The sequence below is a fragment of the Myotis daubentonii genome, chromosome 5 (genome assembly GCF_963259705.1).
Source record: "Myotis daubentonii chromosome 5, mMyoDau2.1, whole genome shotgun sequence".
NCBI classification, from domain to species: Eukaryota; Metazoa; Chordata; class Mammalia; order Chiroptera; family Vespertilionidae; genus Myotis; species Myotis daubentonii.
The window spans coordinates 16,196,288-16,208,477 of NC_081844.1; the positions used below are offsets into that span (position 1 = coordinate 16,196,288).

At 59.0% G+C, this 12,190-nt stretch overlaps 1 protein-coding gene across 3 annotated transcripts in view; it reads right to left on the reverse strand.

The window, feature by feature from the left end:
- Positions 1-5,150: 5,150 nt before the first annotated feature.
- BMP1 (bone morphogenetic protein 1) overlaps positions 5,151-12,190 on the reverse strand; it is a 40,090-nt gene continuing 33,050 nt past the window's right edge. For all 3 annotated transcript variants that reach the window (XM_059696022.1, XM_059696023.1, XM_059696024.1), the window contains 4 exons: positions 10,036-10,163; positions 9,431-9,644; positions 7,650-7,900; positions 5,151-5,809 (listed from right to left, as the gene is read on the reverse strand). In XM_059696022.1, coding sequence (XP_059552005.1) covers positions 5,675-5,809; positions 7,650-7,900; positions 9,431-9,644; positions 10,036-10,163 — 728 coding nt within the window. In that variant the 3' untranslated portion in view covers positions 5,151-5,674. The remainder of the gene's footprint in view (positions 5,810-7,649; positions 7,901-9,430; positions 9,645-10,035; positions 10,164-12,190) is intronic.

Here is a 12,190-nt window from a genome sequence, read left to right on the forward strand (position 1 = left end):
GCCCCACCTCTCCTTGGACTCTGGGAGTGCGGGTAGGCAAGTCATACCGTCACGGAGGAGCTCACGTGGGCCTGCCCCCAAGGACAGGCCGCCGGGAATGGTCTGCAAGAGTGCTCCAAATCTTGCTGCGGGATACGGGGCTCTGGAAGCAGAGCCACATCTCCTGCTCGGAAGGACTTTGGAGGTCATGTGGAGTTGCCCTGCGTGTTGCAGAAGGGGAAACTGAGGCCTCTTAGGAGAGAATCTGTACCAGTCTGGAGGCCTAACCAAGGTGCCCAGGTCCCCCATTTGGAGCCCTTCCCACTGCAGTGTCGGACCCAAATGCCACTGAATTCCACTCCCCACCCCCACACCCCACAAGCCCCGTCCCCTCCCCAGCAGGGCTCCTCTTTGGCAGATCTGAGTCACCTCTGTGTCTATTATTATGGGCTTATTAAAATGATCCTCTGCTGGAGTGGAAAAGCTCCAGAAAAATCAGAGTCACCTCCCTGACACTGCCGGGCTCAGGGCCAATGAGCATGTGTCACCGAACCGCCTAAGGCTAGGAGGCAGGGCAAAGACCACTTCCTGAGGGCCTACTATGTGTCAGGCATCTCGCCAGGTGCTTTCATACATCAGCTTGTTTAGTCTTCACAGTGGCTCTGTGCCGTATTCACATTTAACAGATGAAGAAACTGAGGCACAAGGAAGTTAAAAGGCTTGCCCATGTCTTGCAGTCAGTCGATGACAGTGGCCAGGATCGAATCAGAAGCTGGCATCTTCTCATGTCACTGCCCTGTGTCCCCTATTGTGTGCCAGGGTCACCTGAGACGGTAAGACACAAGCAGGGCGGGCTCAGACACAGTGGCCCTGGCAAGGATCTCCTCTGGCCAACCAAGGCCGTCCTAATTCCTGAAAACACCAGGGGGGGCTGTGGAGTCGAAAATGCCCAGGAGGCTTATTTAAAGGGCTTGGGCAGCAAGCAGCTGGAGTCCAGAATTCCCAGGACAGGAGTGAGCACCAGGGTCTCTAGCCTTTCACCTCTGAGCAGGAGCCCCTACCTCCTGCCGGGAGCCTAGGAGTTTTCAGGGTCCTCCAGAGGCGAGGCTCAGGCTTCAGTCTTCCTTTTGTGACTCCTCCTGGGTTTCTTAGGAGGAGAGGTTGGTTCCAGTGTCCTTTTAGTGGGAGTGCAGGTGGCCACCTGAGGTAGGGTGGGCGGGGCTGGGGAGCACATGGGCAGGCTTCCTCCAGAGAGCCGCTCCTCCTCCCTCTCTCCAGATAGCTGCTCTCTGCCACGCCTGCCCTGGGCTGCTAGAGGTGCCATCAGACCATGCTGGGCCAGGGCATCTGGTAGAGTCTGCACAGAGGCCTGCACGGGAGCACACACACACAAACACACACACACACATACACACTCACACACACACACATACACACACCACAAACACACACACTCACACCACAAACACACTCACACACAAACACACACACACACTCACACCACAAACACACTCACACACAAACACACACACACAAACACACACACACACTCACACACCTCCTTGAGCTGGATTGATTTAGAAGACAGCCTTGCTGGCCACAGAGAGCCAAAAGGCGAGAGACAACCTTGGGCTGCAGTTGCCTCTGTATACAGCAGGGCCCTGAGCTAGCTCTGCTCCAGGGCAGGAAGGGAGAGAAAATGAGGTGGTGGCCACCATGGGGCACCTCTGACACAGCCAACACATACACATAACCACATGCACTAGTGCTCCCAACACACACACACACACACACACACACTCCCAGACATGTCCTTCCCTGCCCATTCCTTTCCTCCCGGGCCAGCATCTTTCTGTGAATCCTGGATGGAGTACAGCCCCCACACACATAGTGGGAAGGGATGTGCCTGCTCGGAGAACCCTCACAGTTGCATCTGGCTTCAGTATGTGTCTCTTATCCCTGTTGGGAAAAGAGGTGGCTGGGGTCCCAGGGAGGGGGACAAGGGACCATTCCCCAAAGTGGAGGGAGGCCTTCAGGAAGCTGAGCTGAGGTGATTGGCCATAAAACAGCTTGGCCACAGCATCTGGAGGAGATTGGAACCAGATGTTCCTGGGATGGGGGCAGGGAGGATGTGGGGCTGGGAGGGGGCTGGAGCAGGAGAAGGGGGCTGGACAATAGGAGGCTGGGTGAGGGGCCCCGTGGCTCTCTGGGGAAAACATCTGGCTGCCCTCTGCCCCTCTCCCCGTCGGGCACTACTATTGTTGCAAAACGGAGCAGCAAACCTTTTCCAGGACTCCAGAGTCAGCCCTGTGTGTAGGGACAGTCAAGCACAGGGTGGGACTTGGGAGGTGCCCAGAAAGGCGAGCCAGAAATATGTCCCCTGCTCTGTGAGCCCCGCCTTGCTGTGGGTTAAGCATGGTCTTTTCTGACAGTAGTTCTGGGCTACGCTCCTGATGCCCAACCAGAAAGTTGTGTGCCAGAAGTCTCCTTTTATCATAGGAAAGGAGTGGTCCAGGAGCCGGAAAATTGTCCCGCAGAGGAAAGGAAAAGAAGGCCCATCTACAGGCTGTCTTCAAAGGTTATCTCATTCCCTCCTTGAAACCCTGTGAGGTGTCATCATCCTATGTGTCCAGATCAATGATGGCGAACCTATGACACGTGTGTCAGAGGTGACACGCGAACTCTTTTTTTGGTTGATTTTTCTTTGTTAAATGGCATTTAAATATGTAAAATAAATATAAAAAATATAAGTCTTTGTTTTACTATGGTTGCAAATATCAAAATATTTCTATATGTGACACGGCACCAGAGTTAAGTTAGGGTTTTTCAAAATGCTGACACACCGAGCTCAAAAGGTTCGCCATCACTGGCCTAGATAAAGAACCCGAGGTTCAGAGGGGTGAAGTGACTCACCCAGGGGCACAAAGCCACCAAATGGTAGAGCTTGTGTTTGCATTCAAATTTGCTGGGGGGAAGGGGAGTGGGGGTGGAGGCGGAATCAGAGAGAAAAAGGAGGGAGGGGCAGTGCAGGGCCAACAGTTAGCCCTGCAAGCCCCCACTGCTGCTGAGGATCCCAGTGGCCTCAGGAGCCTGGCCCAGTCCTCTGGCTGCCGGGAGCCGGGGCCCTGGGTTTTCTCCTTGCCTGTGGCAGGAAAGGTTGCTGGGCAAAGGCAACAGGCTGGGGGAGCAGAGGCCCAGGGAGGGGCAGCTGGCCAACGTCACAGGACGAAGCCTGGCAGAGCCAGGTCTGCCTGCTGCCGGCTCGTGCTGTCATCCTGTCCTCTCAGGCCAGAGAGGTGCCCCCAGAGGGAGGAGTCGGAAGCTCCAGGCTATGCAGTCATCTCAACCTGGGTACCAGGGTTGGGAGCACAGTCGGGGGCAGGTCCATCCTCGCTCTCTCACTGGTCGTGCACTCAGGATCCAGGGAAACCCAGGTCCTCGGGGGCTTGGCGACCGTTGGAAGAGCGAGGGTGCCCTCCTCCCACGTGGGACCGTTTGAGTGGATGGGCGGCTGCACTGAAGCTGGTCCAGTTTAGAACCCGAAGCAGCCAGAAGGGGAGGGTGAGCTGGGCCCTGAGAACACATTCAGTTGTGGAGTATCAGTGGCCTGCGGGCAGCTCCTAGGCAGCCTCCACTGCCTGGTGGCAGCCTCTGAAGATGGGCCCAGGGAAGACTGGAGAACCTGCCAGCCCGAGCCCCTGAGCCATTATAGGGTCCGAATCTATGGTGGTGATGGTCTCGGGACTGGTGCCCAGGGTGGCTGCAGAGGGCGATCCTGAGCTGCCCCAGCTGTGGTGTTTATTCAGAGGCCCTGTTTGAGGTGGAGAACCAGGGACTCTGTGGGCTGGAGCCCCACAGTCTAGACGGAGTTATGATCTCGGTTCCCTCTGTACCTGTGGCTTGTGACCTGGGAGTGCGTCCTCCGAGCTTCAGAGGAACCCGGAGGGCTGGTGAAGGGAGCTGTGACCATTGACTACAAATTTGGCCGTGGAGGAGCTGAGGCCAAGTTGGCTGGCAAAGTGTCTGGGTGAGATGCCCAGGCAGCTCCAACAGTTTGGGAGGCTTTCCATTCTGCTCAGCCCTGCCCACCTGCGGTCAGGGCTGGAGGACAGGGCTGCAGCCTGACCGTGGGAGGGGGAACTGTATGCAATCAGATGCTAGCAATGGGTCTGGTTCCCACTGCTGCTGAAAGGGCCAGTGTGGGGTGCACCGTGCCATACTGCTTCCTGGGCATGGGTCCCCGCTTCCTGGGCATGGTCCCTCTATCTGGCACACCTGCCCCTGCTATAGGGAGGAGCTTGGAGCCAGTAAAAGAACTACAGCCCCACTGAAGGCCCTCAGGGAGCCCCGGGGCCTGGAGCAGGCTGCCGATCTTCCCGGAAGCTGAGGGTGGCAGCCTCCGTGTAAGAACCTGGGTTCTCCCTCGGTTCTTCCCCCCTGAGATCCATGTAGAGAAAAGGCAGAGAGAGAGAGACTCCTTTGAATGGAAGGAGCAGGGATATGGTTTCTCTCCCTCTGGCCTCAGGGAGACAGGTCTGCGCCTCTGGGCTGGCTGGGAGGGAGGCAATGGCAGGAAGGAGGAGGCCAGACAAGACACAGCCTTGAGTCGCTGTGGGAGAGGGGGCCAGAGCTGGAATGTTTGCTCAGCGTCTGGCTCTTGTCTCCATGACAAGAGGACCCACGCCTGACCTTCAGGGTGGCAGGCTCTAGTTAACGGGTCTGCTCTGGCTGATGCCAGTTTTCTGGCTCCTGGTGAGGTTCCCTGGTTGGACGCCCTCGCAGCCCACACACCCCTTTCTTAGACACAGAGACAGAAAACCCAGATGGACACCGGATGGACAAACACACGCTTCTCCCCTTTTCCAAACCTCCTCCCTCTCCACCAAAGAGCCTCTTACAGAATGTTCCACCCCTCCCGTTGTGTGGGAGGGCTGTGCAGTGTGTGCATTTGGTGCGCCCGCCTGCAGGCTGAAGTGTGCGAGGTGGCTGTGTTTGTGTGTGCCCGAGTGTGAAATCACACCCGCAGGGGTCCTAAATAGAAGGGAGGAAGGGCAGCCAGGGAGGCCAGATGTCCTGGCTATGGGCCACTCCAGCAAGCCTGCACATCTGGAATGAGACACCCCCACCCCCTCCCACCGTGTCCCAGACAGCATTTGGCACAGGATACTGGCTGTAACACTTTCGGTTTATTGGCTGGGGTGCCCTGGCGTGGCCGACCAGCCACTGGGCCTGAGAGGCCTGTCTCCTTCCCCACCCTTCCCCTTCCTCTCCCCACTGTGCTCCCGTGGGACGCGTACGGAAACTCGTGCCCCAGGAAACAGTGGGAAGTGGAGGCTCAAAATAAAACCAAGTGAGGCCGGGGAAGGGCCGGGACACGGATATTACAATGAAGATATGCACCAGCTATACACAATCCAGCACGCAGAGGTGGGCAGGACAGGCAGGAGGGTCCCGCTGACAGACCCTCCCCCCACCGGCCGGCCCCCACAGAGGAATGGCCACTTCAAGTGTCTCAGTGAAAGCTCTGGCTCCCCGGCCCTGGGCCCGTGCTCAGGTAGGGCCAGCGGGGGAGGGATCTGGCGAAGTGGCTCATGAAGGAGTCCAAGTCCCTGCCTCCTGCGGACAGCCGCTTCCAGGCCATCGGGGGGTGGGGACGGGTGCTCCCACTGTCCGGTCCAGGTGACGGGGGCAGCGGTCACTTCCTGCTGTGCAGTGTGTCCTGGAACTTGGTGCTGGTGTAGCGCAGGTGGAAGCCTTTTTTGGTGATGGTGTCATCGGAGTGGAACCTCACCAGGACAGAGTCTCCCGCCGAGTACACCTCCTCAGGGGGCTGACGGAGGAAGGGGATGTGTGAGGCTGAGGACGGGCCAGGGCTGCGGTTTTCCCTCCCTAAGGCCCCCTGCTCTATGGAAGGCAGGCTCCGACTTCCACCAGGTCCCCCGACCCCTTGGAGCAGGAGACTCTTCTAGTGGCCGTTTTAGGGGTGCCTGGGGGAGGGGAGAAAGCAGGGGGCAGAGGAGCTTGTCTTGAGTCCATTCTCAACCCGGCTCTGTTACTAACTAGTTCGTTGTGAAGTTTTGGCAACGTGCTACCTTTCTGGACCTTGCTTCCCGCAAGTACAAATAGGACCAAAGGCTGTCTGCTCTCTAAGCCTAGAAGGTCTGGGGGAGGGGGCACATGAGCAGGTGGCTGTGGAGGGTTCTGCAAAGGAAGCAGATTCTCTGAGTGGCTGCCTTCTCGCTGCCCAGCCGTCTCCTGGAGAAGACTGGACAGCTGGGTTCCCCGGACCTGGCTCGGCCAACCCCCAGCCCCCTCCCCCACTTCTGACCATCGTCAACACCAGGTGATGCCCCTTCCCAGGCTCCTGCCAGCCCCTCCTCACCTCTGTACAGACCCCCAGAGTGAGAGCCACCCATAAAGCATCAGAACACAGATGCCCTGCCCTGAAGGCGTAGGAAGGATCATTTCTTAGAACCTTAGGGACGTTTCTGGCAACCATGCCAGGAAGCCCTGATGGGATTGGGCTCCTTCCCCAGGTCCCCACCCGCTAGCTTCTGTCTGTGGAAGTTTCTGGAAGAAGCCACCTAGGGCACCCGAATGTGCCAGATCAAGGAAGTGACAAAGGACAAAGTGTATGAGGGGTGCCAGTTTGGAAGCCAGGGGACTCCCGAGCCTCTAGCAGGGCAGGCAAGGGGACTGTGTGCCCCGCTTCCCGCTCCACCTCCCCACCCCTCACGCTGCCCAGCCCTTGCCATTCAACAGGCTGAAGCTCTGCTCAAAAGGAGAGTCGCCACAATGTTGGGTCAGCAGCTGCTCCAGCTCTGGGAAGTTCACCCTTCCTGGGGTGTCCAGGTGGCCTGGAGCACGGCCCTGAGAGGGGGGACCAGGAGGTGATGGGAGGACAGTCTGGGTATGTGCATGAGGTGAATGCATGTGCAAACGTGTGTGTCTGTGTGTGTGTGTGGGGGGGGGAGGGTGTGGATGGGCAGAGAAAGACAGCATTCTCTGAAGGAGGACAAGATTAGAAAAAGAGAGAGAGAAGGAGCCACAAGCTCTGACTGGGAGGAACACAGATCCACCTTTGTGGTTTTCCTGTGGCCTCAGTTAAAACCCTATCGAGCACACTCTTGCCACTGCCTCTAAAAGGCCAAGAAGTGGTGCTCAGGGCCTGGTTGGACAGCAGCAGCTCGGGAACCACTGGCCTCTCACCAAGAAGGGAAGCTGGCCATGCGAGAGAGGAAGGTGTTTTCGTGGCTCAGCCAGAACGGCTGGTCAGCACAGCTCGCTTAGGCGCTGGTCCCTGGCTCTGGCCCCCACCTCTGAGTCCTGGTGAGCTGCCTTGGGCTGGAGCAAGGGATGGGGTTGGGGCATCCTCCTCCCCAGATGCAAGCTACGCTGGAGGCCCAGCCAAACGGGTGCTGGGGAGGCTTGAGTCAGGGCAAGGCCCATCCCAGAGGCTGCAGGAACCTCTGTTTTGCCCTAAAAGGACCCGTTGTCCCGGGTGGGGATGGCCCAGCGCAGGGCCGACCTCTGTGATCAGCCACCCAGCAGGTCTCTGGGCCTTGGCCAAGGGCCAGTAAATGCTGCCACCCACCATACCGGCACCCCATGCCTGCAGAGACACTGGGCTGGCACTGGGCCTCTGGATTGGGGTGAGAGTGGGACCTCACCCCGGAGCCACAGTAGCGCCCCAGCCTGGGGGCTGTGCTGTCGTAGCCATCAAAGAGCTCCATGTAGTCGTAGCCACAGTCCGTCTCCTCTTCCACCTCGAAGGTCTGGAACACGAGCTCCACACCGTAGCCTTCCTCTGCCACGATGACCCACTCGCAGTCCACCCCCCCGGGGTAGTTGTTGTCGCCAAACTGGGCGTGGGAGTAAAGATCCTTGGACTTCACCTCGGCTCGCACCTGGCCTCCGCACTCTGTGGGGACAAGATGGGCCATCACTCGCCGAGCTCAGCCGCGGCGGCCTGCACCCCACCACGCAGGCTTCCAGGCCGGCTGCAGGCCCTGCGAGGCCGCATGGCTAGTGAGGGCTGGGTTTGGGCCTGACTCAGGACTTGGCCCAGAGCATGGGGGCCGGGGTGCACAGGGTGGGGCGGCTCAGAGCAGAGGCGTGGTGGGGGGGCATGCTTGTTGAGAGGGGACATGGCTAAGACCTCCAGTTGATGGATGTCATGGAAGAATGTGGGCCCTGCGCTGCCAGATTCTATTCTTAAGAGAGAATAGGATCATCCAGATTTTATGTGAAAACTCCTGATTTTTAAATGTTGGCTCACGTTTTTAAAAAACACAGTGTGGGCCAAGCACTCTGACGGCCAGATGGGGTTCCGGGCCTCCAGCCTGCGACTTCTGTGCTGGGAGGGGAGAGAGCATGCAGGGCAGGGCCACGGGCAGCTACCTCCTCCGGACGCCCTCTGGCCTCCAGGACACCTGGTGCTCACCCTTCCCTGTGGGGTGGGGACAGGGGCGGGGGGGGGGGGCCTGGGGCAGGGACTGAGTTGAACGTATTGAGGGAGGACTGTGACACACCCGCTCTGGAGAGACCCCAGCAGGTGGCTGGAGACCCACAAGGAGCCTGCAAAGCCCCGATCCAACGCCCTGGGTCTGACGGACGTTCTAGGCCTTCCACAACTGGCCTCCAGCCTTTCTCTGCAGCCAATGCCCCCACTTCACTGCTGGCCTCACACATCCTTGCTCTGGACAAGCTGAGTGATCTGCTAGCACCTGTACCCACTCAGAGTGGCCTGGGCTGGGCTGGGCTCCTCCCCTGTGACCCACCAGTCACACCCTGAGTGATGCCCTTATCATGTTTTGTCTCCTGCTGTAATCACCTGCGCAGTCCGTCTCTCTCCTAGACTGCGAGTTTCTGGGGGTGAGTGGGGTGAAGGGCTCAGGTCTGAGGCATAGCCATTGTCCCATAGCCTTCTTGCTCATGACCAGAGCTCGGTAAATGGTTGATAAATAAACAAACAAATGAACACAGAGGAAGCCCTTCAAGGGCTGAGTTGTTTGTCTGCTTCATACATTTTGTGACCTGCACTTAGAATGCTGCCTCATACATGTTACGTGTTAGTAAGCAGGTATTGAATGAATGAAGAGTGAATTTGGGGGCAAAGTTCAGTGTCCTAGCACTGGGAAATCTGGGGATTCCCTCCCCCACCTGGATTCCCTACCCCCTGTTGTCACTGCCCTCCCAAGGGCCACCTCCCCAGCCCCCAACCAGGACCTCCTCTTCCTCGCGCAGGAGGCTCCCTCTCTGCTCCCCTGGCCTAGTCCTCAGCACACACCGTCTCCCCAGCCAGACCCAGGCTGGGTCTGTCTGCGCCTTCACAGGCTCTTTGTAAGCCCACCCGAGCCGGGCCTGCCTCTGAGATCGGGACCAGCAGATGCCTCCAGGACAAATGCTGGCGCTCGGGCCGGCTGCCCGGGCCGGGGGCAGGTGTCCTCACCTGTGGAATGGGCCGCCTGGAAGCCCTTCCGCTGGACGGAGTTGTCGGAGTAGAAGCGCAGGAACATGCGGCTGCCCGTGGCCACGACCGGCTCGGGCTTCTTGCTCCCACAGAAGCGGCCCAGAACCGGGGCCTTGGCGTCACGCCCGTCGTACACCTCCAGGTGGTCGTAGGCACACTCGGGCTGGGACTCAATGTCCATCTCCAGGAAGGTCTGGGGCATGGGAGCAGGACAGTGAGCTAGGAATGTGGTGGGGGCCAGTGGGGTGGGCAGCAGGTGGCTCCAAACTCAGGCCTCCTGACCCCTGCTCACAGAGTCCAGGGGGAGCGGCCACGGTTGGTGGACGGCAGTGAGGGGGATCCAGGAATGGGGTGATGGCAGGAACACCCCCAGTGTACACTGAGGAAGGGCCTCTGTGGAGACCAGCCTGGGCTTCCCGCAGGATGGCAGCCCTGTGGGCTCAGCCAGGCCATCAGCCTGCAGCCTGCCCTGCTCTGGGCAGAAACTCTAAGTACCCAGGGCTTTGGAGCCGATAGGAAAGAGGTGGCGGCTTCGTGGCAGGGGGAGCAGGGTGCCTGTGCAGGCGGGGGTGTGGGCAGCTCACCAGCTTGACCCGGTGCCCGGGGGTGCTAGAGATAGCCCAGGTGCACTCCTTCTTGCTGGGATACTTGTCCGGCCAGTTGGGGCTGGTGATGGTGCCGCTGGTGGATGTCACCTTGTGGTCACAGCCGGCTGTGGGAGGTGAGTTAGGGGAAGGGAGTCATCAGGAACCCCAATGCTTCAATGCCCCTCGGAAGCAAGGAAGCCACTCCCTCCCGCCTGCCTGCCTTCTTTCTCTTGCTTCCCACATAAAAGCTGACTGCACTTCTATGGCTGTTCCCATTGTACCCATGCCCCGGGAAACCAAGCTGCTTGGTTCCAAGCGCAGCCGCACTGGCAGCATCCCCGGCACCGCCCTCTCAGGCGCCCTGAGCAAACCCCTGGACCTTTGAGGCCACCTGGCCACACCTTCTCTGCCCTCTGACGCTGGCATCCTCTGACCTCCTGCCACGCCTCCACAGTCAGAGAAGACTTTGGCACCTGACTCAGTTCTCTCCATCCCACTCCCGCTACCGCCGTCCGCGGTGATGTCAACAAACACGAGACGGTCCGCCCAATGCCCTGCCCTCAGCTCCACTGGGCCTTATCTCCGTCCTCCTGAGGTGACCTCACCCCAGCCTCTGCCATCACCACCGCATCTCCAGGCTGCACTCACCACCCTCTCTGTGGCCCCTCTCGTCTCCCAGGGCACTCAGGCGCTCATTCTCCTGTCCCCCTTCTTCAACTTTAGCGACACCTCCACGGCGATCCCTCCAGTTTCTCCCAATATCCCTCCTTGTTGACTTCCTTCCCTATCCAGCTGGACTGCAGGCTGAGCCCCGACTGGTCAGCCACACGCCATCCTGCTGAACCATCTTGGAAAACCCCATCCGTGGCCCCCCAACTCGGTGGGCCCCAAACCACTGGATACTCTTGGATTTGTCCTTCACCAGCGCCATCTCTCACCTCCTCAGCAACGGCTCCAAACCTTCAGCCCGCTCCTCAACTCCCAGCTGACCCCCTCCTCTCCTGCCTCCCTGAGAAAGTCGGGGCCTCAACGATGAAGGGCCTCAACGATGAAGGACTTCAACTTCCCGACCCTACCTGCAAACCCACCCCCCCACCTCCACTTCCCCTCCTTCCCTGTCTCAGAGAAGGCGCCCCTCCTCTCGGGCAGGAATGATCTTCTCTGACCAGGGGACCCTGGGAGCACACATTTCCCACCCTCCCTCTCTCTGCCAGCCTATGAGCCTTCCTGAGCTGTGCCCATCCTAAGCCAGCCCTCCCACGGCCTAGCCTCTCTCCTTCTCTGCTCAGCCAGCCTTCAAGACAGCTATCACCACCTCCTCACTGCTTATGGCTCCTTGATCCCCTGCAGTCTGCTTTCTGCCTCTGAAAAGCATGGCCTCACAAACAAATTTAAAAGCCGGTGCTCATTATTCATTACCATCCAATCTCACAGGCCCCTCTAGGAAAAGTGGGCAGAGGTAGACTGCTGGGCTGGGGAGGAGAAAGGGATGGGTGTGTGTATGGGGGGCGGGGGTGGGCAGGCTGAATAGCTGTGCCTAGTCAGGGGCTCAAGATGCCTGCATGGTCAGGAGGACCTGGAGAAGAGCGGCACCTCACAGGCCAGGCGGGTGGGGGCAGGCGGAGCTCCTGGCCCTCCCAGCTGAGCTACAAGCTGTCTCATTACCCCTCCAGGGCTTTCCATGTCTGCAGGCACTGCCCTCCCCCATCCTCCCCTGGTCCTCATGCCCTCGAACATGTCCTTGCACACCAGCTAGACTGCAGTCTCCTGGGCAGCAGGGGCTACAGAACCCTGCACAGCACTGTACCCGCAGGGGGCACCCTCTGACTGATCTATAATTAGCCCATTCTTTAAGGGAGTAAGGAACCATGTGCTTCTAAAGCGAATCAGAGCTACTGTATACAGCCCACCTTCCCAAGAATTTGAAACCCTCCCCAGCTATCCCGCTGATGTTGATGCCGAGGGTTCTTTAGCAAAACCCTCTTTTTCATGGAAGGTGCAAAGATAAAACGCAGTTTGACAACATCAGAATTAGGTCCCCCCTAGCTAAACAATAGGGAGGGGGGCCCCAGGAGTCAGGCCTTCATATTTGGGGAGCCTGAAGTGACCGGGTTGGACGTCCTGGAGTGTCTGTTGGGTCGCTGTCGGGTGC